The sequence below is a fragment of the Ranitomeya variabilis genome, chromosome 2, assembly GCF_051348905.1.
Source record: "Ranitomeya variabilis isolate aRanVar5 chromosome 2, aRanVar5.hap1, whole genome shotgun sequence".
Taxonomy (NCBI): domain Eukaryota; kingdom Metazoa; phylum Chordata; class Amphibia; order Anura; family Dendrobatidae; genus Ranitomeya; species Ranitomeya variabilis.
Window position 1 is genome coordinate 1,078,330,505 of NC_135233.1, and position 27,920 is coordinate 1,078,358,424.

General features: G+C 44.7%; 1 protein-coding gene across 1 annotated transcript in view; it reads left to right on the top strand.

The window, feature by feature from the left end:
- Positions 1–27,920, top strand: part of LOC143808708 (cytochrome P450 2K1-like) — a 70,598-nt gene that overhangs the window by 24,083 nt on the left and 18,595 nt on the right. Inside the window, exons 5-6 of the mRNA XM_077291639.1 lie at positions 5,099–5,259; positions 26,563–26,739. Coding sequence (XP_077147754.1) covers positions 5,099–5,259; positions 26,563–26,739 — 338 coding nt within the window. The remainder of the gene's footprint in view (positions 1–5,098; positions 5,260–26,562; positions 26,740–27,920) is intronic.

Genomic DNA, 27,920 nt, shown 5'->3' on the forward strand with positions numbered 1-27,920 from the left:
GCGGCGCTTGCACAGTATGCGTCGGTACGTCGGGCCGACGCTAGTGTGAAAGTAGCCTAACGGGAAAATAGAAATAAATATATTTTTTAAATTTTTATTATTTTTCCCTAACTAAGGGGATGATGTAGGGGGGTTTGATTTATTTTATAGCATTTTTTGGGCGGATTTTTATGGTTGGCAGCCATCACACACTTTTTATTGCAAAAAATAGTTTTTGCATCACCACATTTTGAGAGCTATAATTTTTCCATATTTTGGTCCACAGAGTCATGTGAGATCTTGTTTTTTGCGGGACGAGTTGACGTTTTTATTGGTATCATTTTCGGGCACATGACTTTTTTGATCGCTTTTTATTCCGATTTTTGGGAGGCGGAATGAACAAAAACCAGCAATTCCTGAAATTCTTTTAGGGGGGGGGCGTTTATACCTTTCCGCGTTTGGTAAAAAGGATAAAGCAGTTTTATTCTTCGGGTCAGTACGATTACAGCGATACCTCATTTATGTAATTTTTTTATGTTTTGGCGCTTTTACACAATAAAAACTATTTTATATAAAAAAATAATTGTTTTTGCATCACTTTATTCTTAGAGCTATAACTTTTTTATTTTTCTGCTGATGATGCTGTATGGTGGCTTTTTTTTTTGCGGAACAAGATGACGTTTTCAGCGGTACCATGGTTATTTATATCCGTCTTTTTGATCGCGTGTTATTCCACTTTTTGTTCGCCTGTATGATAATAAAGCGTTGTTTTTTTGCCTTGTTTTTTATTTTTTTTGCGGTGTTCACTGAAGGGGTTGACTAGTGGGATAGTTTTATAGAGCGGGTCGTTACGGACGCGGCGATACCAAATATGTGTACTTTTATTGTTTTTTTTTTATTTACAAAAATAAATGGAATTACTGGGAAATGTTTTTTTTTTCTTTATTTGGGGATTTTTTTATTTTATTTTTATACATTGTATTTTTTTATTTTTTTTTACTTTTTACCATTGTCCCAGGGTGGGACATCACTGTTTTAGATCAGATCGTTGATCTGACAGTGTGCATAGCCCTCTGTCAGATCAACGATCTGGCAGGGAACTTACAGAGGCTTGCCGGCGCCTGCACTCAGCAGCTCTCAGCAGGCGCCGGCAAGCAGGGTCATTTCATGACCCGGAAGGAGTACCGCGGCCATCTTGGATCCGGGGACTCCTTCCAGGTCACCGGAGCAGCGCGATCTCATCGCGCTGCTCCGGTGGGAGAGCACAGGGAGCCCCCGTCCCTGCGCGATCCCCCTCTATGCCGCTGTCACTACTGACAGCGGCATCAGAGGGGTTAAATGCCCGCGATCGGCGATAGCGCCGATCGTGGGCATTGCTGCGGGGTGTCAGCTGTCATATACAGCTGACACCCGCACCCGATCACCGCGGCGCTCAGCGCGAGACCGCGGTGATCGAGCAGCCGTACTAGTACTGCGGCTGGCACAAATGCAGTGCCGGCAGCACAGTACTAGTACGGCGGGTGGCGCGAAGGGGTTAAACCTTTACTGATGTTTTCCCTGTAAGAAAATTCAGAATTAAGTAAGACAAGAAAAGAAATGGGAATAACATAGGAAAACCACATACACTGAAAATAGAAATAACTTAATAACAGAAATACTTCTATCTCAGAAACTTTATGTGATAGAGCAAAACTAAACATATCTAACTCCATAAAACAGACAAATTACCTTTGCGGATGATTTTTTTGTGTGTTGACAATTGCAATTATCAAAGTAGCTACTGATGTGAAGACTGCTTCAGGACGTTTGGTGACATCACTATCTTGTGACTGAGCGTGTGACCATGATGTCACCACACAGGTCTTGTACTCTGCGAGACTTCAGGAATATTGCTAAAATCACAATTATTTAACCGGTCATGTGACTCTGATGTCACCACAGATCCTGTGCTCTGTGAGAGAGGGATGAAATAAAGAGGAGATGGACTAGTGGTAATTCCTCTATTGTCTGTCTGTCTGTCTTTGTATCTATCTGTGAATGTTTGTCTCTGTGTGTGTGTGTGTTTGTGTGGACTCCTGATAGGTATGTATTAGTGACCACGTCAGAATGGATAAGCTCCTAGTGGTATATATTAGTGATAACATCAGAATGTATGGGCTCCTGGTGGTATATTTGTGCCAATATCCCTGGTAGTGTATATTATTGAAGATATCAGAATGTGTGGACTACTAGTGGTATATATTAGTGGAGACGTTAAAATGTATGAGCTTCTGGAAGGCATATACTGTATACATGTGCTCTGTATATATGTACATTCATGGATGAAAGTGTTGGCACTAGTGTTGATCGATACCTTCCGAAATTCGAAAATATCGGTATCGGATTGGATTGGCCGATATAAAAAAAAAAATCGGATCTCGCCGATACCGATATTCGATACCAATGCAAGTCAATGGGACAAAAATATCGGAATTAAAATAAACCCTTTCTTTCCTTGTAGGTTCATTCTACATGAAGGAAAACAACTAAGAATAATGTAGAATGTATTGGGGGAGGTGGAGGAGACACTAAAGTCATAGAGGTTTATCCCAATCAAATGGAATAGCAGGAATTATTTTTTTTAAGATGTTCTGAGTTACAAAGATATTGACTATGTTAAGATTTTTTATATTTTGTCAGATATTTATGTTTCACTACTTCCTTGCTCTTCACCTTCTTTTTTACTTCTATCACACTTTCTTCTTCATCATCCTCAGCAGCCGGCCATAGTTACCGAAAACCCACAGTCCTATAGGGGGAGCTTGTCCTATTGGCACTACGGAACCAGCCTTGATTGCCAGTTCCCGCAGTCCAGATAGGAAGCACCTAAACTGCAGGCACCATAGAGTTGGCTAAACCGACCGCAACCCGACAGGACGATGTATTGGAGGCAAAGTGACCTTGACACTATCTGGAAACAGCTGGCGTGCTGGAACCAGGCTGGGCAGGAGGGAGTACCCATGCTAAAGACACTTCTGAGCAGCAACTGGCAGTGTTGGAGCCCCAGGGATTACAGGAGAAACAGAGTGAAGGCTGAGGCCTAATTGGAGCAAGTAGAAAGGGAACCTGTAACCCTCCAGGCATTTGCAACTAAACGAGCCACCTTGTGCAGCACTAATGCTGCACAAGGAAAAGGTGGCTCTTTTAGTAATCCTCCTTTCACACGCTGAAGAAAACACTTATAAAATGTGCCCCCTCATACCATGGAACCGTCCTGGAGGCGGGACTTTCCTTTTTAATGAGACGCAGCACAGCCGTCATTCATACCCTTTTGGTGCCGGGCGCCGCCTCCTCAGCATTGTTTGAATCTGTCCCGGAGCCTGCGCTGTAATGTTATCGCTTGGGCATGCAAAGTTAGCGCTGCCCGTCTTCTGACATCATATCATATTGTGAATCATGCAATGTTGTAAAGTCACAGTTTAATCAGCACAAGGGATGAAGAAGATAACAGGCATCAACATACATCAGAGATGGCCCAGTGAAGATCACACTGGTAACTAAACCAAAGAGGGTAACCAGACTGGAGCTGGGATCCAAAATGTGACAGATGAATGCTGGGTGAGTATTATTATTATTATAGATTTTTTAAAACAAATGTTTATTATGTTCTGGGACCTCAGAGCTTACTTATTTCATGCCATGAAATGCAAATTAATTCTGTAAAAATCATACAACATGGTATTCTGGATTTTTTTTAACCCCTTAACGACCGCTGACACGCCTTTTAACGGCAATAGTTAAGAATACTTAGACCAGAGTGCCGCTTTTTAATGACGCTGTGGAAAGAGTGTGTAGTGTCCCCCAGAGTTGGAGTTTCTGCGCGGTCTCTGCTACCGGGAGTAGCTGAGACCCCAGAGAAAATGATTTGAGTTGGTTTTTGCCAAAGTCGGTGTTGCCATCGCCGTTATTAACGGTATAATGGTTATTGCACAAAAGAAAGTCAGATTTTCCATTTAATTTCTCTCTCCTATGATGCGATTGCAGTGCGCCCGCCGAGATTTGCTAGATGGCACCTTGCAACAATAGGAACATTTTTCTATTGGTTCATTTTGATCACAGCGATCAAAATAAAAAAAATAGTAAATAAACCCCCCTTCTAGCACTCCCTTAGTTAGGGAAAAATAATGAAATAAAAAAATAAATGTATTTCCATGTTTCCATTAGGGTTAGAGTTGGGCTAAAGTGAGTTGGGCTAAACTTAGGGCTAGGGTTAGAGCTAGGGTTAGGGTTAGGATTGGGATTAGGGTTAGGGGTGTGTTGGGGTTAGGTTGTGGTTAGGGTTATGGTTAGGGTTGGGGGTGTTTTGGGATTAGAGTTGGAGTTTGTATTGGGGGTTTCCACTGTTTAGGTACATCAGGAGGTCTCCAAACGTAACATGTGCCACCATTGATTCCAGCCAATGTTGCATTCAAATGTCAAACGGTGCTCCCTCTCTTCTGAGCCCTTGGTTCCAAAGTTACTTTTTTATGAAAAAAGTTAAATGTTCATTTTTTCCTTCCACATTGCTTTAGCTCTCTCAAATATTAACCCTGAAGGGTTAATATACTTCTTGAATGTGGTTTTGCGCATCTTGAGTGATGGAGTTTTTAGAATGCTGTCACTTTTGGGTATTTTCTGCTATATTGACCCCCTAAAGTCCCTTTGAATGTCAGGTGGTCCCTAAAAAAAAGATGGTTTGTAAATTTTGTTGGAAAAATGAGAAATAGCTGGTCACATTTTAACCCTTATGACTTCCTAACAAAAAAAAAAATTGTTTCCAAAATTGTGCTGATGTAAAGTAGACATGTGGGGAATGTTATTTATTAAGTATTTTGTGTGACCCCACTCTCTGATTTAAGGGCATATAAATTCAAAGTTTAAAAATTGCGAAATTTTCACCATATTGCAATTTTTTTCAAAAATAAACACAAGTCGTATCAAATAAATTTTACCACTAAGTACAATATGTCATGAAAAACATTCTCAGAATCATCTCCATTCTTTGTAGGTAGGAAAATTAGCAAAATCAGCAGTGTGTCAAATTTTTATTTCCCCACTGTATTCCTATATTATCTTACAATATTTCATTTTGTATTTTTAGGAAAACCTTTCAATAACCATAAAAATGTGAATTCTGCTGTGGCCAATATAATTGTGTCCATACTGCTCAGTGAGAGGTTTGACTATGAAGATCCCACCATACTAAAGCTTATAGACCTAATTAATGAAAATATGAGACTCTCTGGGAGCCCTCTGGTCCGGGTAAGAGCCCAGATTTGTATTCGCCAAATTCCGCAAGGAAATTTGATTCATGGTGGAGTTATTAGACGTAAATTGTTATTCAGCTCTGGGCCATGCATATAACATGTAAAATGTAAAAAATGTCCTTAATACTCACCTCATCGCTTACCTGTCCCACCATCCCCACAGCTCGCCATCTGCTCTTCTGCACATCTTTTCCTTTATTAATGTCACACATATTCTCTTCACCCTCTTCACTTTAGGCCATGGCTTCCATCACAACTTGGCTTTAGAAATTGTTTCAAACCATTCTTTCAAGGAGGAAATGCATGTTGTAATGTCATGACATCACAAAATGTGCCACAAAGGTATGACATGCAATAATGTCAGAGACCAAGTCATGCAGAAAGCCATGGCCTAAAGCCAAGAGGCTGAAGAAGATGTTTGCAACAGGGGAAAGGAAAAAGCAGAGGAGCAGAGATCGGGAAGGTGAGCTGTGAGAAAAGTGGGACAGATAAGATTTTATATTAGGTATATGTTTATATGCCTGCAAACTTTCCGGTAATAATATGGAAAAGAAAATATGGAGTCCTGAAAAGGAGGTTTATTTTCAGGTTGCATCTGGAATATAAATACCGTATATAGTCGAGAATAAGCCGAGATTTTCAGCCCCAAAAAAAGGGCTGAAAGTGCCCCTCTCGGCTTATACTCGAGTCATGGAAGGCGAGGGGGTCGGCGGGTGACGGGGAGCGATGCCTGTCAAATACTCACCTGCTCCCAGTGCTCCTGGTGTGGTCCCCACATGTCCCACTGCCATCGGGCACGGGAGCTTCTTCCCCTGTTCAGTGGTCACTTGTACCGCTCATTAAAGTTATGAATATGGTCTCCACTGCCATAGGGGTGGAGCCGCACATTCATTACTGTAATGAGCGGTACCACGTGACTGCTCACTACAGGAAGAAGCTGCAGGTCCCGGAGACCATGGGACATGCAGGGACCACGCCAGGAGCGCTGGGAGCAGGTGAGTATGTCATATTCACCTTTCCGCATTCCACCACCATCTCGACTTCCGCTTCCTTTGCAGTGACTGTTCAGGTCAGAGGGCGCAATGACGTATTAGTGTGCGCGCCGCCCTCTGCCTGAACAGTCAGTGCAGAGAGATGGGACGCTGAGGAACAGCAGGCAGCGACGAGAGGTATGTATTCTTTTTAGTGCAGCAGCAGCATTACATTTGGCACATTGCTATATGGAGCGTCTATGGGGCCATAAAGAACTGCATGGAGCATTATATGGGGCATCTATGGGACCATAACTGCATGGAGCATTATATGGGGCATCTATGCGGCCATAAGGAACTGCATGGAGCATTATATGGGGCATCTATGGGGCCATAATGAACTGCATGGAGCATTATGTGGAGCATCTATGGGGCCATAAAGAACTGCATGGAGCAATATGTGGAGCAATATGTGGAGCATCCTTTTGGCCAGAACTGCATGGAGCATTATATGGAGCATCTATCGGGACATAACTGCATGGAGCATTATATGGGCCATCTATGCGGCCATAAGGAACTGCATGGAGCATTGTATGGGGCATCTATGGGGCCATAATGAACTGCATGGAGCATTATATGGAGCATCTATGGGGCCATAAAGAACTGCACGGAGCATCTATGGGGCCATAAAGAACTGCATGGATCATTATATGGGGCATCTATGGGGCCATAAAGAACTGCACGGAGCATCTATGGGGCCATAAAGAACTGCATGGATCATTATATGGGGCATCTATGGGGCCATAAAGAACTGCATGGAGCAATATGTGGAGCATCCATGGGGTCATAACTACATGGAGCATTATATGGAGCATCTATGCGGCCATAAAGAACTGCATGGAGCATTATATGGGGCATCTATGGGGCCATAATTAACTGCATGGAGCATTATATGGAGCATTACATGGGGCATCTATGGGGCCATAAAGAACTGCATGGAGCATTACGTGGAGCATCCATGGGGCCGTAACTGCAGGGAGCATTATATGGGGCATCTATGGGGCCATAACTGCATGCAGCATTATATGGAGCATCTATGAGGCCATACAGAACTGCATGTAGCATTATATGGGGCATCTATGGAGCCATAATTAACTGCATGGAGCATTACATGGGGCATCTATGGGGCCATAAAGAACTGCATGGAGCATTATATGGAGCATCTATGGGGACATAACTGCATGAAGCATTATATAGGGCATCTATGCGGCCATAAAGAACTGCATGGAGCATTATATGGGACATCTTTAGGGCCATAAAGAACTGCATGGAGCATTATGTGGAGCATCTATGGGGCCATAAAGAACTGCATGGAGCAATATGTGGAGCAATATGTGGAGCATCCTTTTGGCCAGAACTGCATGGAGCATTATATGGAGCATCTATCGGGACATAACTGCATGGAGCATTATATGGGCCATCTATGCGGCCATAAGGAACTGCATGGAGCATTGTATGGGGCATCTATGGGGCCATAATGAACTGCATGGAGCATTATATGGAGCATCTATGGGGCCATAAAGAACTGCACGGAGCATCTATGGGGCCATAAAGAACTGCATGGATCATTATATGGGGCATCTATGGGGCCATAAAGAACTGCACGGAGCATCTATGGGGCCATAAAGAACTGCATGGATCATTATATGGGGCATCTATGGGGCCATAAAGAACTGCATGGAGCAATATGTGGAGCATCCATGGGGTCATAACTACATGGAGCATTATATGGAGCATCTATGCGGCCATAAAGAACTGCATGGAGCATTATATGGGGCATCTATGGGGCCATAATTAACTGCATGGAGCATTATATGGAGCATTACATGGGGCATCTATGGGGCCATAAAGAACTGCATGGAGCATTACGTGGAGCATCCATGGGGCCGTAACTGCATGGAGCATTATATGGGGCATCTATGGGGCCATAACTGCATGCAGCATTATATGGAGCATCTATGAGGCCATACAGAACTGCATGTAGCATTATATGGGGCATCTATGGAGCCATAATTAACTGCATGGAGCATTACATGGGGCATCTATGGGGCCATAAAGAACTGCATGGAGCATTATATGGAGCATCTATGGGGACATAACTGCATGAAGCATTATATAGGGCATCTATGCGGCCATAAAGAACTGCATGGAGCATTATATGGGACATCTTTAGGGCCATAATGAACTGCATGGAGAATTATATGGGGCATCTATGGGGCCATAAAGAACTGCATGGAGCATTATATGGAGCATCTATGGGGCCATAACTGCATGGAGCATTATATGGGGCATCTATGGAGCCATAATTAACTGCATGGAGGATTACATGGGGCATCTATGGGGCCATAAAGAACTGCATGGAGCATTATATGGAGCATCTATGGGGACATAACTGCATGAAGCATTATATAGGGCATCTATGCGGCCATAAAGAACTGCATGGAGCATTATATGGGACATCTTTAGGGCCATAATGAACTGCATGGAGAATTATATGGGGCATCTATGGGGCCATAAAGAACTGCATGGAGCATTATATGGGGCATCTATGGGGCCATAAAGAACTGAATGGAGCATTATGTGGGGCAAATTTGTATATGGAGCATCTTATGGGGCCATCATGAACTGTATGGAGCATTATATGGGGCTCCTGATTCAATATGGATATTCAAAAACACTTAACCTACTGATTAGTGTTGAGCATTCCGATACCGCAAGTATCGGGTATCGGCCGATACTTAGCGGTATCGGAATTCCGATACCGAGATCCGATACTTTCGTGGTATCGGGAATCGGAATCGGAAGTTTCCAGTGTATAGTTCCCAGGGTCTGAAGGAGAGGAAACTCTCCTTCAGGCCCTGGGATCCATATAAATGTGTAAAATAAAGAATTAAAATAAAAAATAGGGATATGCTCACCTGTCCGGAGGCCCCTGGACTTTACCGCCGTAACCGGGAGCCTTCTTTGCTTAAAATGCGTGTGTTTAATGGTTTCCGTGACGTCATTTTCAGGTCCTTTCAGGCATTCAGGATTTTAAAATTACGTCATGGCTTGTGATTGGTCGCGTCGCGGTCACATGGGCGGCACACGACCAATCAGAAGCCGTGACGTAATTTTAAAATGCGCGCGTTTACTGCCTCCCGTGACGTCACGGCTTGTGATTGGTCGCGTCGCCCATGTGACCACGGCGCGACCAATCACAAGCCGTGACGTAATTTTCAAATCCTGAATGCCTGAAAGGACCTGAAAATTACGTCACTGCTTGTTGTGATTGGTCGCGTCGCGGTCACATGGGCGGCACGCGACCAATCAGAAGCCGTGACATCACGGAAACCATTAAACGCGCGCATTTTAAGCAAAGAAGGCTCCCGGTTACGGCGGTAAAGTCCAGGCTGCGTCTGAGAGGTGAGTATAGCAATATTTTTTATTTTAATTCTTTATTTTACACATTAATATGGTTCCCAGGGCCTGAAGGAGAGTTTCCTCTCCTTCAGACCCTGGGAACCATCAGGGATACCGTCCGATACTTGAGTCCCATTGACTTGTATTGGTATCGGGTATCAGTATCGGATTGGATTCGATACTTTGCCGGTATCGGACGATACTTTCCGATACCGAGTATCGGACGGTATCGCTCAACACTACTACTGATGTCTCAATTAATTTTACTTTTATTGGTATCTATTTTTATTTTTGACATTTACCAGTAGCTGCTGCATTTTCCACCTTAGGCTTATACTCGAGTCAATACGTTTTCTCAGTTTTTTGTTGCAAAATTAGGGGGTTCGGCTTATACTCGGGTCGGCTTATACTCGAGTATATACGGTATATAAGGACTGGATGACAATAAACCCTGCCTTTATGCCTCTAATCCAAAATGATTCCTCCTCCACCAGCTATCCCTACTTGTATGCAGGAAACAGCGGTTTTACCAGAGAACGGACTGTATGTAAGCCTAAAAATGACTTTTAATGGTGCAGCAGCCATATACAAGTACTGTAATGGCACTATTAAACCCTGCCTATATGCCTGCTCTAAAATACACTCTTCTTCTTACAACTCTCCCTGAACTGCTTTCTGAGGAGAAGGTGCGAGCAGCACATCACTGGATCTTATATAAGATCCAATGAAGCGATGCCGTCGGCCAATAACAGTAATGCTAATAGCCAGCATGGCTAAGGCACTACTGTGCATGTCAGCAATCCCCACCTGTTTATTGGCTGTCTAAAAGGCACAAAACATGAGGGGCAGAGACTCAAGCAAGGCGCTTGATCACCCGCGATACTTGATCGAGTATTAAGCAGTGGCGAGCACGCTCAATCATCACTAGTGATTAGTAGGGTTGAGCGACTTTCATTTTTTTAAGATCGAGTAGGGTTTTGGGAAACCCGATTTTGTCCAGAGTCGAGTCGAGTGCAGTCGGCCGATTATCGCTAAAAGTCGGGGATCGACCGAAACACGAAACCCAATGCAAGTCAATGGGGAAGCATAGTCGGCAGTGAGTGGAGGCCAGGAAAACACCTACAGTGCCCATTTTAATGCCAAAAACATCCATTCTTGTTTCTGAAGCTTGCCAATCTTAATTAACTGTATAATAATAGTTGGGCATAAGGAATTGGGGGAAAGTTGTGGGGGGAGTAGGGCTGGCTCAAGTTTTTCGTGGGCCCAGGAAATGCGGACTACGTCACGGCGGTGTTGCAGGGAAAGGTAAGTATTTAAAAGTTGCAAGTGCTGTGATCCTGAGCAAGCAGGGGGGGCCCACTCGTTCGCATTGCCACTGGCACAGGGCCCCTCAAAGTACGGCGGTGTGTTTGCATGGCGGGGGCGCCTCCCACCAGCAGCGACACTTTTGCGTACTCTGAGGGGCCCTGTGCCAGTGACGTCGCCAACGAGTATGCCCCCCCACCTGATGAAGGAACCTGCACTTTCATCTGCACCTTCCTCTTTGTCCCTGTGTAAGGTGGTATAACATGCGGGAAGGGGAACCTTACTTTCAGCAGGGTCAGATTCTGGCTGTGTAGAGTACAAGGGGAATGTAGTGGTCTAGGTCAATGTACCAGCAGACTCATTTAGCAGTGGCTGGGCAATGGGCAGGATGAGGAGGAAACAGATATAGGGCCAAAGAATAAAGTAGGCTACATGCAGTTCAAAATTGGTAACAGGACTAAACAGGCGGCATTGCTTTGTTCAGTGGAGTAGCAAACCCAAGAGCAGCAGACACTGTTTCAAGGGCCTAACCACACTAGTAGGCCAAATGCAGTTTAATATCTGATAGTATAGGGCGAAAGCCAGAATGTGGAAGCTCAGCTTTGTTCAGTTGAGGACAACACCAGGGAGGGGCAGACACCTTTAGTAGGCCGGAAAAGCCTATTGCATTTTTTAAAATGGTAATTTGGAGCAGAAGGTTGAAGCTCAGCTTTATTTAGTTGAGGGCAACACCAGGGAGGGGCAGAAGCCGTTAGTAGGCCCTAACCACCATTTTTTTTTTTTTTAAAACCACTTAATGAGAGCCGGAAGGTTGAAGCTCAGCTTTATTTAGTTGAGGACAACACCAGGGAGGGGCAGAAGCCGTTAGTAGGCCCTAACCACCATTTTTTTTTTAAAACCACATAATGAGAGCCGGAAGGTTGAAGCTCAGCTTTATTTAGTTGAGGACAACACCAGGGAGGGGCAGAAGCCGTTAGTAGGCCCTAACCACCATTTTTTTTTTAAAACCACTTAATGAGAGCCGGAAGGTTGAAGCTCAGCTTTATTTAGTTGAGGACAACACCAGGGAGGGGCAGAAGCCGTTAGTAGGCCCTAACCACCATTTTTTTTTTTTTTAAAACCACATAATGAGAGCCGGAAGGTTGAAGCTCAGCTTTATTTAGTTGAGGACAACACCAGGGAGGGGCAGAAGCCGTTAGTAGGCCCTAACCACCATTTTTTTTTTAAAACCACTTAATGAGAGCCGGAAGGTTGAAGCTCAGCTTTATTTAGTTGAGGACAACACCAGGGAGGGGCAGAAGCCGTTAGTAGGCCCTAACCACCATTTTTTTTTTTTTTAAAACCACTTAATGAGAGCCGGAAGGTTGAAGCTCAGCTTTATTTAGTTGAGGACAACACCAGGGAGGGGCAGAAGCCGTTAGTAGGCCCTAACCACCATTTTTTTTTTTTTTAAAACCACATAATGAGAGCCGGAAGGTTGAAGCTCAGCTTTATTTAGTTGAGGACAACACCAGGGAGGGGCAGAAGCCGTTAGTAGGCCCTAACCACCATTTTTTTTTTAAAACCACTTAATGAGAGCCGGAAGGTTGAAGCTCAGCTTTATTTAGTTGAGGACAACACCAGGGAGGGGCAGAAGCCGTTAGTAGGCCCTAACCACCATTTTTTTTTTTTAAACCACATAATGAGAGCCGGAAGGTTGAAGCTCAGCTTTATTTAGTTGAGGACAACACCAGGGAGGGGCAGAAGCCGTTAGTAGGCCCTAACCACCAATTTTTTTTTTTTTAAAACCACTTAATGAGAGCCGGAAGGTTGAAGCTCAGCTTTATTTAGTTGAGGACAACACCAGGGAGGGGCAGAAGCCGTTAGTAGGCCCTAACCACCATTTTTTTTTAAAAACCACTTAATGAGAGCCGGAAGGTTGAAGCTCAGCTTTATTTAGTTGAGGACAACACCAGGGAGGGGCAGAAGCCGTTAGTAGGCCCTAACCACCATTTTTTTTTTAAAACCACTTAATGAGAGCCGGAAGGTTGAAGCTCAGCTTTATTTAGTTGAGGACAACACCAGGGAGGGGCAGAAGCCGTTAGTAGGCCCTAACCACCATTTTTTTTTTTTAAACCACATAATGAGAGCCGGAAGGTTGAAGCTCAGCTTTATTTAGTTGAGGACAACACCAGGGAGGGGCAGAAGCCGTTAGTAGGCCCTAACCACCAATTTTTTTTTTTTAAAAACCACTTAATGAGAGCCGGAAGGTTGAAGCTCAGCTTTATTTAGTTGAGGACAACACCAGGGAGGGGCAGAAGCCGTTAGTAGGCCCTAACCAAAGTTGAAGGCCAAATGCAGTTTAATTTCTGATACTATAGGCCGAAAGCCAGAAGGTGGAAGTTCCGATTTAGACAGTGGAGGACAATTTGAATTAGGGACTGCAGACAGACTTAGTAGGCTGTCCCCTGTGGACCATGCATCCACCACATTAACCCATTGCGCCGTAATGGACACGTAATCTTCCGTGGCCATGCCTACAGGTCCATGCGTCTGTTGTCAGGTGCACCTTTGTACTCACAGATTGCCAGAGTGCATGGACAATGCGGTCTTCTACATGCTGGTGGAGGGTTGGGATGGCTTTTCTCGCAAAAGAAGTGTCGACTGGTTAGCTTGTAGCGTGGTACAGCGTAGTCCATCATGGCCTTATTAATAGTAAATAAAATATATAACTAGGCTCTATGAACTTTTAAATAGGTTCCAGGGGTACACGGGCAGCATTGGTGTGGTCAGTGGAGGAGTATTGCAAGTAGGGGCTGCAGACAGGCTATCAAAGGCCTAAAATAACAAACAGTAGGCAGTCATGGCAGTTTTACATCGGTTACATGGATACACAGGCAGGCACTCCAGGCAGCATTGTGCTCAGTGGAGGAGTATTGCAAGTAGGGGCCGCAGACAGGCTATCAAAGGCCTAAAATAACAAACAGTAGGCAGTCATGGCAGTTTTACATCGGTTACATGGATACACAGGCAGGCACTCCAGGCAGCATTGTGGTCAGTGGAGGAGTATTGCAAGTAGGGGCCGCAGACAGGCTATCAAAGGCCTAAAATAACAAACAGTAGGCAGTCATGGCAGTTTTACATCGGTTACATGGATACACAGGCAGCTAGGTGGTGAGTGGAGGAGTATTTAAAGTAAGGACCGCAGACAGGCTATCAAAGGCCTAACATAACAAACAATAGGCTCATGGCAGTTTTACAGCGGTTACATGGATACACGGGCAGGCAGCTTGGTGGTGAGTGGAGGAGTATTTAAAGTATGGACCGCAGACAGGCTTCGAAGGCCTAACACAATAAAATGGGCTGGCTGTAGGCACTTTAAAATTGGTTCCAGGGGTACACGGGCAGCAGTGGTCTGGTCAGTGGAGGCCTAGTGGAAGTATGGACCGCAGACAGGCTTCGAAGGCCTAACACAATAAAATGGGCTGGCTGTAGGCACTTTAAAATTGGTTCCAGGGGTACACGGGCAGCAGTGGTCTGGTCAGTGGAGGCCTAGTGGAAGGAGGGACCGCAGACAGGCTTCGAAGGCCTAACACAATAAAATGGGCTGGCTGTAGGCACTTTAAAATTGGTTCCAGGGGTACACGGGCAGCAGTGGTCTGGTCAGTGGAGGCCTAGTGGAAGGAGGGACCGCAGACAGGCTTCGAAGGCCTAACACAATAAAATGGGCTGGCTGTAGGCACTTTAAAATTGGTTCCAGGGGTACACGGGCAGCAGTGGTCTGGTCAGTGGAGGCCTAGTGGAAGGAGGGACCGCAGACAGGCTTCGAAGGCCTAACACAATAAAATGGGCTGGCTGTAGGCACTTTAAAATTGGTTCCAGGGGTACACGGGCAGCAGTGGTCTGGTCAGTGGAGGCCTAGTGGAAGTATGGACCGCAGACAGGCTTCGAAGGCCTAACACAATAAAATGGGCTGGCTGTAGGCACTTTAAAATTGGTTCCAGGGGTACACGGGCAGCAGTGGTCTGGTCAGTGGAGGCCTAGTGGAAGTATGGACCGCAGACAGGCTTCGAAGGCCTAACACAATAAAATGGGCTGGCTGTAGGCACTTTAAAATTGGTTCCAGGGGTACACGGGCAGCAGTGGTCTGGTCAGTGGAGGCCTAGTGGAAGGAGGGACCGCAGACAGGCTTCGAAGGCCTAACACAATAAAATGGGCTGGCTGTAGGCACTTTAAAATTGGTTCCAGGGGTACACGGGCAGCAGTGGTCTGGTCAGTGGAGGCCTAGTGGAAGGAGGGACCGCAGACAGGCTTCGAAGGCCTAACACAATAAAATGGGCTGGCTGTAGGCACTTTAAAATTGGTTCCAGGGGTACACGGGCAGCAGTGGTCTGGTCAGTGGAGGCCTAGTGGAAGGAGGGACCGCAGACAGGCTTCGAAGGCCTAACACAATAAAATGGGCTGGCTGTAGGCACTTTAAAATTGGTTCCAGGGGTACACGGGCAGCAGTGGTCTGGTCAGTGGAGGCCTAGTGGAAGTATGGACCGCAGACAGGCTTCGAAGGCCTAACACAATAAAATGGGCTGGCTGTAGGCACTTTAAAATTGGTTCCAGGGGTACACGGGCAGCAGTGGTCTGGTCAGTGGAGGCCTAGTGGAAGGAGGGACCGCAGACAGGCTTCGAAGGCCTAACACAATAAAATGGGCTGGCTGTAGGCACTTTAAAATTGGTTCCAGGGGTACACGGGCAGCAGTGGTCTGGTCAGTGGAGGCCTAGTGGAAGGAGGGACCGCAGACAGGCTTCGAAGGCCTAACACAATAAAATGGGCTGGCTGTAGGCACTTTAAAATTGGTTCCAGGGGTACACGGGCAGCAGTGGTCTGGTCAGTGGAGGCCTAGTGGAAGGAGGGACCGCAGACAGGCTTCGAAGGCCTAACACAATAAAATGGGCTGGCTGTAGGCACTTTAAAATTGGTTCCAGGGGTACACGGGCAGCAGTGGTCTGGTCAGTGGAGGCCTAGTGGAAGTATGGACCGCAGACAGGCTTCGAAGGCCTAACACAATAAAATGGGCTGGCTGTAGGCACTTTAAAATTGGTTCCAGGGGTACACGGGCAGCAGTGGTCTGGTCAGTGGAGGACTAGTGGAAGGAGGGAGCGCAGAAAGGCTTCAAAGGCCTAAAATAACAAACAATAGGCTCATGGCAGTTTTACAGCGGTTACATGGATACACGGGCAGGCAGCTTGGTGGTCAGTGGAGGAGTAGGGACCGCAGACAGGCTATCAAAGGCCTAAAATAACAAACAATAGGCTCATGGCAGTTTTACAGCGGTTACATGGATACACGGGCAGGCAGCTTGGTGCTGAGTGGAGGAGTAGTGCAAGGAGTGTCTGTCCCAGTACTCCCAAAATATAAATAGATGTTAATGTCTCGCAAAACAACCAAAACAAAAAAAAAGATGGCATACTTAGGTACAGGGGTGGGCTCATCTGCTGTGTTTCTGACATAGTAATTTGGCAGTAACTATTTAATGGTGCCAATATAGGACACAGACACAGACTACTTTAAGTTGCATCATAGATGTCTACAAATTTGTATTGTCAGTGCCAGACATTGAATGATGTCAGCGAATAGACTAAAGATTGGTGGAGCTGTGCGACATAATTTTGCACGTAGTACAGCCCAGTTTGAGCTGGGGTAGGGGGGAACTCTCTTGAGGCCGGCGGGACCGCCCCAGGGCCACTCATGTTACAACGGTGTGTCTGACGTTGGGTGCGCACCACCACCGCCAGAGACACTACATTGTACTATGAGGGACCCAGTAGCAATGCCGTCAACCAAAAGCGAGCACACCCACCTCTTCAGACAAACAGCAGTCTCACGGGTGCTTGCGCCAAGTCGCGATACCACGGCCCCGTGTGGGGAGTTTGGCCATTTAGGGAGGTGTAAACATGTCGTATGCTGTACAATCTGCAGCAGCAAATTAGACATTAGAAAAGTAATTCACAGGCAAGAGCTTTTCATAGGAAAGCTAGGTGTCGGCCGGGCAAGGTGGGGCAAAAGATTTTGAAATCCAGTTGTGGTTCATTTTAATGAATGTTAGATCGTCAACATTTTGGGTAGCCAGACGAGTCCTTTTTTCGGTTAATATTGACCCTGCAGCACTGAATACTCTTTCTGATAGGACACTTGCTGCCGGGCAAGCAAGCTCCTGCAATGCATATTCTGCCAATTCTGGCCAGGTGTCTAATTTGGAGGCCCAGTAATCAAATGGGAATGACGGTTGAGGGAGAACATCGATAAGGGATGAAAAATAGTTAGTAACCATACTGGACAAATGTTGTCTCCTGTCACTTTCAATTGATGCAGCAGTACCTGTCCTGTCTGCGGTCATAGCAAAATCACTCCACAACCTGGTCAGAAAACCCCTCTGTCCAACGCCACTTCTGATGTGTGCACCCCTAACACTCCTAGTCTGCTGCCCCCTGGAGCTCGTGTGAGAACGATCACGTGCGCTGTGTGCTGGGAATGCCTGAAGCAAACGGTCAACAAGAGTTGATTGTTTGGTTGCTAATATTAGTTCCAAGTTCTCATGTGGCATAACATTTTGCAATTTGCCTTTATAGCGTGGATCAAGGAGGCAGGCCAACCAGTAATCGTCATCGTTCATCATTTTCGTAATGCGTGTGTCCCTTTGTAGGATACGTAAGGCATAATCCGCCATGTGGGCCAAAGTTCCACTTGTCAAATCTCCGGTTGTGATTGGTTGAGGGGCAGTTGCAGGCAAATCTACGTCACTTGTGTCCCTCAAAAAACCAGAACCCGGCCGTGACACGCAACCAATTTCCTGTGCCCCCGTGAAAGTTTCCGCATTAAAAATATACTCATCCCCATCATCCTCCTCGTCCTCCACCTCCTCTTCGCCCGCTACCTCGTCCTGTACACTGCCCTGACCAGACAATGGCTGACTGTCATCAAGGCTTCCCTCTTCCTCTGGTGCAGACGCCTGCTCCTTTATGTGCGTCAAACTTTGCATCAGCAGACGCATTAGGGGGATGCTCATGCTTATTACGGCGTTGTCTGCACTAACCAGCCGTGTGCATTCCTCAAAACACTGAAGGACTTGACACATGTCTTGTATCTTCGACCACTGCACACCTGACAACTCCATGTCTGCCATCCTACTGCCTGCCCGTGTATCCTCCCACAAATAAATAACAGCACGCCTCTGTTCGCACAGTCTCTGAAGCATGTGCAGTGTTGAGTTCCACCTTGTTGCAACGTCTATGATTAGGCGATGCTGGGGAAGGTTCAAAGACCGCTGATAGGTCTGCATACGGCTGGCGTGTACAGGCGAACGTCGGATATGTGAGCAAAGTGCACGCACTTTGAGGAGCAGGTCGGAGAACCCAGGATAAGTTTTCAATAAGCACTGCACCACCAGGTTTAAGGTGTGAGCCAGGCAAGGAATGTGTTTCAGTTGGGAAAGGGAGATGGCAGCCATGAAATTCCTTCCGTTATCACTCACTACCTTGCCTGCCTCAAGATCTACTGTGCCCAGCCACGACTGCGTTTCTTGTTGCAAGAACTCGGACAGAACTTCCGCGGTGTGTCTGTTGTCGCCCAAACACTTCATAGCCAATACAGCCTGCTGACGCTTGGCAGTAGCTGGCCCATAATGGGACAACTGGTGTGCAACAGTGTCATCTGCCGATGGAGTGGTTGGCCGACTGCGTTCTGTGGAAGAGCTGTAGCTTCTGCAGGAGGACGAGGAGGAGGAGGAGGGGGTGCGAACGCCTACAGCCAACTGTTTCCTAGACCGTGGGCTAGGCACAACTGTCCCTAAATTGATGTCGCCTGTGGACCCTGCATCCACCACATTCACCCAGTGTGCCGTGATGGACACATAACGTCCCTGGCCATGCCTACTGGTCCATGCATCTGTAGTCAGGTGCACCTTTGTACTCACAGATTGCCTGAGTGCATGGACGATGCGCTGTTTAACATGCTGGTGCAGGGCTGGGATGGCTTTTCTGGAAAAAAAGTGTCGACTGGGTAGCTCGTATCGTGGTTCAGCGTACTCCATCAGGGCTTTGAAAGCTTCGCTTTCAACTAACCGGTAGGGCATCATCTCTAACGAGATTAGTCTAGCTATGTGGGCGTTAAAACCCTGTGTACGCGGATGCGAGGATAAGTACTTCCTTTTTCTAACCAGAGTCTCATGTAGGGTGAGCTGGACTGGAGAGCTGTAGATCGTGGAACTTTCGGGTGTGCCGGTGGACATGGCAGACTGAGAGACGGTTGGAGACGGTATTGTTTCCGCCGGTGCCCTACATGCAATATTTCCTCCTACAAAACTGGTGATTCCCTGACCCTGACTGCTTTTGGCTGGCAAAGAAACCTGCACAGATACTGCCGGTGGTGCGGAAAATGGTGGCCTTACAGTGACGGAAGGGATGTTGCGTTGCTGACTAGCTTCATTGGCCGAGGGTGCTACAACCTTGAGGGACGTTTGGTAGTTAGTCCAGGCTTGAGAATGCATGGTGGTTAAGTGTCTATGCATGCAACTAGTATTTAGACTTTTCAGATTCTGACCTCTGCTTAAGCTAGTTGAACATTTTTGACAGATGACTTTGCGCTGATCAGTTGGATGTTGTTTAAAAAAATGCCAGACTGCACTCTTCCTAGACTCTGATCCCTTTTCAGGGATTGCAGACTGAGCTTTAACCGGATGGCAACGCTGTGCTCCAACAGGTTTTGGCTTTGACACGCGTTTTGGTCCAGATACGGGCCCGGCAGATGGAACCTGTTGCGATGTTGATGCCTGCTGCGGCCCCTCCTCCACCTCCGCTTCTGAACTACTGCCGCCTGCACCCTGTTCCCCCAATGGCTGCCAATCGGGGTCAATAACTGGGTCATCTATTACCTCCTCTTCGAGCTCGTGTGCAACTTCGTCTGTGTCACTGTGTCGGTCGGTGGTATAGCGTTCGTGGCGGGGCAACATAGTCTCATCAGGGTCTGATTGTGGATCTGTACCCTGAGAGGGCAATGTGGTGGTCTGAGTCAAAGGAGCAGCATAGTACTCTGGCTGTGGCTGTGCATCAGTGCACTCCATGTCAGAATATACTTGTAATGGGCATGGCCTGTTAAATGTTTCACTTTCTAAGCCAGGGACGGTATGTGTAAAGAGCTCCATGGAGTGACCCGTTGTGTCGCCTGCTGCATCCTTCTCTCTTGTTGTAGTTTTTGCTGAGGAGGACAAGGAAGCGACTTGTCCCTGACCGTGAACATCCACAAGCGACGCGCTGCTTTTACATTTACCAGTTTCGGAAGAGGAGGCAAAAGAGCTAGAGGCTGAGTCTGCAATGTAAGCCAAAACTTGCTGTTGCTGCTCCGCCTTTAAAAGCGGTTTTCCTACTCCCAGAAAAGAGAGCGTTCGAGGCCTTGTGTAGCCTGACGACGAAACTGGCTCCACAGCTCCAGACTTAGGTGGAATATTTTTATCCCCACGACCACCTGATGCTCCACTACCACTACCATCATTACCAGCTGACAATGAACGCCCACGACGACCTCTTGCACCAGACTTCCTCATTGTTTTAAAATCTTAACCAAAGTAACTTTATTTGTTGCTATCAAACAACTTACACGGTGAGCTATAACTTCAGTATGATTTCAATATCCCTTAACAGGTTGGTGAGACCACAAGGAAAATCAGGCACAATGTTACACACTCTGTTTTCTGTGGCACAAAATCACAGAGATGACACACACGCAGGACTGTCACTCAAGCACTAATGTCAATATTAATCTCCCACCTAATTTATTTATTTTTTTTTCTCAGGGAGACTTTAGAAACCAAATAATATTAAAAAAAAAAAAAAAAGGCTTTCTATGGCCCACAATTAGAGAGAGAGAGGTGGCACAACCAGGAGTCAAGACTGGCACACAAGCTGAAAGGGCAATATTACTCTCCCACTGTTTTTTTAGGTTTTTTTTTTTTTTTCAGGGAGAATTAGAAACCAAATAATATTAAAAAAAAAAAAAATAGGCTTTCTATGGCCCACTGAATGAAAGGGAGAGAGGTGGCACACCCAGGAGTCAAGACTGGCACACAAGCTGAAAGGGCAATATTACTCTCCCACTGTTTTTTTAGGTTTTTTTTTTTTTTTCAGGGAGAATTAGAAACCAAATAATATTAAAAAAAAAAAAAATAGGCTTTCTATGGCCCACTGAATGAAAGGGAGAGAGGTGGCACACCCAGGAGTCAAGACTGGCACACAAGCTGAAAGGGCAATATTACTCTCCCACTGTTTTTTTATGTATTTTTTGTTTTTTCAGGGAGACTTTAGAAACCCAATAATATTTTAAAAAAAAAATAAATAGGCTTTCTATGGCCCACTGAATGAGAGGGAGAGAGGTGGCACACCCAGGAGTCAAGACTGGCACACAAGCTGAAAGGGCAATATTACTCTCCCACTGTTTTTTTAGGTTTTTTTTTTTTTTTCAGGGAGAATTAGAAACCAAATAATATTAAAAAAAAAAAAAAAAAAAAAAAAAAATAGGCTTGCTATAGCCCACTGAATGAGAGATAGCACACACAGCAGTGGCACACAAGCCCTTACTGAGGCCAATATTTTTCTCCCACTGATTGATGTAGTGTTTTTGTGTTGAGGTAGAATTTAGAACACAAATCACGGAAAAAATAAATAGGCTTTCTATGGCCCACTGAATGAAAGGGAGAGAGGTGGCACACCCAGGAGTCAAGACTGGCACACAAGCTGAAAGGGCAATATTACTCTCCCACTGTTTTTTTATGTATTTTTTGTTTTTTCAGGGAGACTTTAGAAACCCAATAATATTTAAAAAAAAAAATAAATAGGCTTTCTATGGCCCACTGAATGAGAGGGAGAGAGGTGGCACACCCAGGAGTCAAGACTGGCACACAAGCTGAAAGGGCAATATTACTCTCCCACTGTTTTTTTAGGTTTTTTTTTTTTTTTCAGGGAGAATTAGAAACCAAATAATATTAAAAAAAAAAAAATAGGCTTTCTATGGCCCACTGAATGAAAGGGAGAGAGGTGGCACACCCAGGAGTCAAGACTGGCACACAAGCTGAAAGGGCAATATTACTCTCCCACTGTTTTTTTATGTATTTTTTGTTTTTTTCAGGGAGACTTTAGAAACCCAATAATATTTAAAAAAAAAAATAAATAGGCTTTCTATGGCCCACTGAATGAGAGGGAGAGAGGTGGCACACCCAGGAGTCAAGACTGGCACACAAGCTGAAAGGGCAATATTACTCTCCCACTGTTTTTTTATGTATTTTTTGTTTTTTTCAGGGAGACTTTAGAAACCCAATAATATTTAAAAAAAAAAATAAATAGGCTTTCTATGGCCCACTGAATGAGAGGGAGAGAGGTGGCACACCCAGGAGTCAAGACTGGCACACAAGCTGAAAGGGCAATATTACTCTCCCACTGTTTTTTTAGGTTTTTTTTTTTTTTCAGGGAGACTTTAGAAACCAAATAATATTAAAAAAAAAAAAAAAAAAAAAAAAAATAGGCTTGCTATAGCCCACTGAATGAGAGATAGCACACACAGCAGTGGCACACAAGCCCTTACTGAGGCCAATATTTTTCTCCCACTGATTGATGTAGTGTTTTTGTGTTGAGGTAGAATTTAGAACACAAATCACGGAAAAAATAAATAGGCTTTCTATGGCCCACTGAATGAAAGGGAGAGAGGTGGCACACCCAGGAGTCAAGACTGGCACACAAGCTGAAAGGGCAATATTACTCTCCCACTGTTTTTTTATGTATTTTTTGTTTTTTCAGGGAGACTTTAGAAACCCAATAATATTTAAAAAAAAAAATAAATAGGCTTTCTATGGCCCACTGAATGAGAGGGAGAGAGGTGGCACACCCAGGAGTCAAGACTGGCACACAAGCTGAAAGGGCAATATTACTCTCCCACTGTTTTTTTAGGTTTTTTTTTTTTTTTCAGGGAGAATTAGAAACCAAATAATATTAAAAAAAAAAAAATAGGCTTTCTATGGCCCACTGAATGAAAGGGAGAGAGGTGGCACACCCAGGAGTCAAGACTGGCACACAAGCTGAAAGGGCAATATTACTCTCCCACTGTTTTTTTATGTATTTTTTGTTTTTTTCAGGGAGACTTTAGAAACCCAATAATATTTAAAAAAAAAAATAAATAGGCTTTCTATGGCCCACTGAATGAGAGGGAGAGAGGTGGCACACCCAGGAGTCAAGACTGGCACACAAGCTGAAAGGGCAATATTACTCTCCCACTGTTTTTTTAGGTTTTTTTTTTTTTTCAGGGAGACTTTTGAAACCAAATAATATTAAAAAAAAAAAAAAAAAAAAAATATAGGCTTGCTATAGCCCACTGAATGATAGCGCACACACAGCAGTGGCACACAAGCCCTGACTGAGGCCAATATTTTTCTCCCACTGATTGATGTAGTGTTTCTGTGTTGAGGTAGATTTTAGAACACAAATCACGGAAAAAATAAATAGGCTTTCTATGGCCCACTCAGTGAGAGATGGCACACACAGGGATGGCACTGTAGCAGAAATGCCAATCTTAATCTCCCACAAAAAAAAAACAAAACAAAAAAAAAACTGTCCTACAATTACTATCTCCCTGCAGTAATGTAAGCCAGGTATGGCAGGCAGCAATAGGAGTGGACTGATGCACAAATTAAATAAAAAGTGTGGACAAACAAAAAAGATAGCTGTGCAGAAAGGAAGGAACAAGAGGATATGTGCTTTGAAAAAAGCAGTTGGTTTCCACAGTGGCGTACACACAGCAATACAGCTATCACGGAGCCTTCTAGGGCAGCCCAATGAGCTACAGCGCTGAGGGGAAAAAAAAAAAAAAATAGCTTCCACTGTTCCTGCACACCGAAGGTGGTGTTGGACAGTGGAAATCGCTGCAGCACAAGCGGTTTGGTGGTTAGTGGACCCTGCCTAACGCTCTCCCTGCTTCTGACGAAGCGGCAGCAACCTGTCCCTAAGCTCAGATCAGCAGCAGTAAGATGGCGGTCGGCGGGAACGCCCCTTTATAGCCCCTGTGACGCCGCAGACAGCAAGCCAATCACTGCAATGCCCTTCTCTAAGATGGTGGGGACCAGGATCTATGTCATCACGCTGCCCACACTCTGCGTTCACCTTCATTGGCTGAGAAATGGCGCTTTTCGCGTCATTGAAACGCGACTTTGGCGCGAAAGTCGCGTACCGCATGGCCGACAAGCACAGGGGTCGGATCGGGTTTCATGAGACGCCGACTTAGCCAAAAGTCGGCGACTTTTGAAAATGATCGACCCGTTTCGCTCAACCCTAGTGATTAGCAGAAAAGCAAAGCCTGGAGATGAGTTTCAGTATATACTGTAAATATTAAATTTTGTAAATGGAAATCCACTCACTGCTATTTTCCGAGCAGCCTATTAGGCAAAGTTCACATTTGCGGTCAGCGCCGCAGCGTCGGGCGCCGCAGCGTCGCCGCATGCATCATGCGCCCCTATATTTAACATGGGGGCGCATGGACATGCGTCGCACTTGCGTTTTGCGCCGCATGCGTCACTGCGGCGCCCGCGTCCGGGCGCAGAGGACGCAGCAAGTTGCATTTTTGCTGCGTCCAAAATCAATTAAAAAAAGGACGCATGCGGCGCAAAACGCAGCGTTGTGCATGCGTTCACATTTGCGTTGTGCGTTGCGTCGCCGACGCTGCGGCGCACAACGCAAATGTGAACGTAGCCTTAATCCTTTTTCTTCCTTTTGAGTTTAAAAATTAATATTTTGTTCATGTTTTTATTTGGATTTGAATGTTCAGCTCCCATTGCCTTTGTGTATATGGAAATAGATGCTATTATGAAGATTGAGATTTTTCTCAGATCTTATAAACACACTGTTATTATTGTGCATATACAGTTTCTTGTGAAAGTATTTACCCCCTTTGGCAATTTTTGTGTTTGGCTACCTTACCACCTGGAATTTCACAGTTTTGTTTTTTTTTTAGGATTGACATTTGTTGTTTTAAAGAACATGCCTAAAACTGTGAACATTTGGCTTTATGTTTCTTGTGAAGCAAACAACAAATGCAACAAATAACTGAAAACTTCAATGTGCATAACTATTTACCCCCTTAAAGTCAGTACTTTGTAGAGCCTCCTTTTGTAGCAATTAGAGGTGCAAGTCGTTTTGGATAAGTCTCTATGAGCTTTCCACATCTGGCCACTGGGATTTTTGCCCATTCCTCAAGGCAAAACTGCTCCATCTCCTTCAAGTTAGATGGTTTTCTCTGGTGTACAGCAATCTTCAAGTCATTGGCTTGTTGGAAAGTGAACCTCCATCCCAGTCTCAAATCACTGGCAGACTGAAACAGGGTTTGCTGAAGAATATCTCTGTATTTCGCACCATCTATCTTTCCCTCGGTTCGAACCATTTACCCCCTTCCCTGCTGCAAAAAAAATCCCCATATCATGATGCTAACACCACCATGTTTCACTGGGAGGATGTTGTTCTTGGGGTAATGAACTATGTTAGTTTGGCACCAGATACAGCATTTATCTTGATGGCCAAAAAGTTCCATTTTGGTGTCATCTGACCACAGCACCTTACTCCATACATAGGGGGAATCTCCTACATGTATTTTAGCAAAATCAAAATGAGCCTTACAATTTTTGTAAACAAAGACTTTGTTCTGCCCCCTGTTCCATAAAGGCTACCTCTATGGAACGTATGGCTTATTGTGGTCATATGGACAGATTCTCCAATCTATTTGGGAACTCTGCAGCTCCTTCAGGTTTACCTTTGGTCTAAGTGATGCCTCGGTGGGTGGCCCTCTACTGGCAGGCTTGCTTTGGTACCATTTTGCTGAAAATTAATGATAATGGACTTGATGGTGCTTTGGGAGATCAAAGAATTTAAGGATTTTTTTATATAACCCAACCCTGAGTTCTCAACAACTTTGTCCCTGATTTGTTTGGAGATCTCCTTGGTATTCATGGTGTTTAGTTAGTGGTGCCTCTTGCTTAATAGGTGCTGCAGCCTATGTGACCTTTCAGAAAAGGTAAAGTTTGTATATTGACAGACATGGGACACTTAGACTGCACAAAGGTGGACTTCCTTTCACCCGAAATATTTAGAGGCTTCATAGCAAAAGGGGTGAATATAATGTATATGCCAGTTTTTAGGCATTTGATCCCATAAAGTTAATTCATGTCCATATGTTTCTCCCTTCACCAACTTAGACTACTTAGTGTTGATGCATCAAACACAAATCAGATTACAAAAATATTTAAACACCAGTAGTAATGTAACAAAATAGGCAAAAGGCCAAGGGAGCGAATAGTTTCACAAGCCGCTGTATTTGTCGTGAGAAGGTTACATGTTCTGTTTTGTAGCTTTCTATTTTTTTCTTTTACTAAAATATTCTTAATTGTTATTTATGAATTTAATAAATTATTAATTACATATTAATTATAATCAATGATTTATGTGTTTTTATATAAATTTAATCACGTTATTTATTTTTGTATTACCTTTTTTTCATCTTTTAGCTGTATAACACTTTTCCTCTGCTGATACATTGGCTTCCAGGAGCTCACCACAAAATTCTTGCCAACATCAAAGAGTTTCACGCATTTTTAGAGTCAACATTTGCTAAACAGAGAAAAGAACTAGATATGAACAACCAGCGCAATCTAATCGATGCCTACCTAACCAAGCAGCAAGAGGTATTTTAATTAATCAACTCAAAACTAAAAAAACTAATTATTTACAACTGGTAGAGAGAAAGTTAAACTATTATGTCGGCGTCACACTACCGGAGAATACGGGCGAGTGCTTTGCTATGCGAGAAAGCATCACATAGCTCTCGACCCAGTGTTAATCTATGGGGCAGCTCACATCACCATTTATTTTCTCGGGCGTATTCAGTGTGCATGTAATATTGCAGCATGCTGCCATTGTCACCAAGACTCAGCCAAGACTCGCCAATGCAAGCCTATGGGTGCGATAAAAAATCACACAGCACTCGGACCATGTGAGTGCTGTCCGATTTGAACGCACCGGTGTCCTTTGAAAAGCCAGCAATTCATTTGCCGCATGCAGTAAAATCACAGAGTGACAGGTTAGAATAGAATATATAGAATAGATATATACATACAGAATACATAGATATATACATGTCAGTGACACACACACACATATATATATATATTACATACATAGATAGAAGAAAAGCCGGCAATTCATCTGCCGTGTTCCGTAAAATCACTCCAGGAGCTGACAGGATAGAACAGATATATACACCATGTTCCAAATTATTATGCAAATTGGAAGTGTCATAAAGATTTACTTGTTTTGTTTTTCAAATAAACTCGTGGATGGTATTGTGTCTCAGGGCTCAATGGATCACTGAAATCAATCTTAAACACATAATTAGTTTTCCGGGTGAATCTAATTAAAGGAAAACTACTTAAAAATTATGTTCCACATTATTAAGCAGGTCACAGATTTCAAACAATATGGGAAATAAAAGGGATCTCTCTGCTGCTGAAAAGCATCAAATAGTGCAATGCCTTAATCAAGGGAAGAAAACATTAGATATTTCCCGAAAAGTTAAGCATGATCATCGCACTGTTAAGAGATTTGTGGCTGAATCTGAGCACATACATGTTAGTGCTGATAAAGGCAGAATGAGGAAGTTTTCTGCCAGGCAAGTTCATCAGAATAAGAGAGATGCTGCTTAACCCCTTTCTGCCATTGGACGTACTATTCCGTCCATGTGGGGTGGGTCCTAATTCCCAAGGATGGAATAGTACATCCAGCACGATCGGCACGGGGGGAGCGCGGCCGATCGCGGCCGAGTGTCAGCTGCCTATCGCAGCTGGCACGCGGCACTATGTGCCAGGAG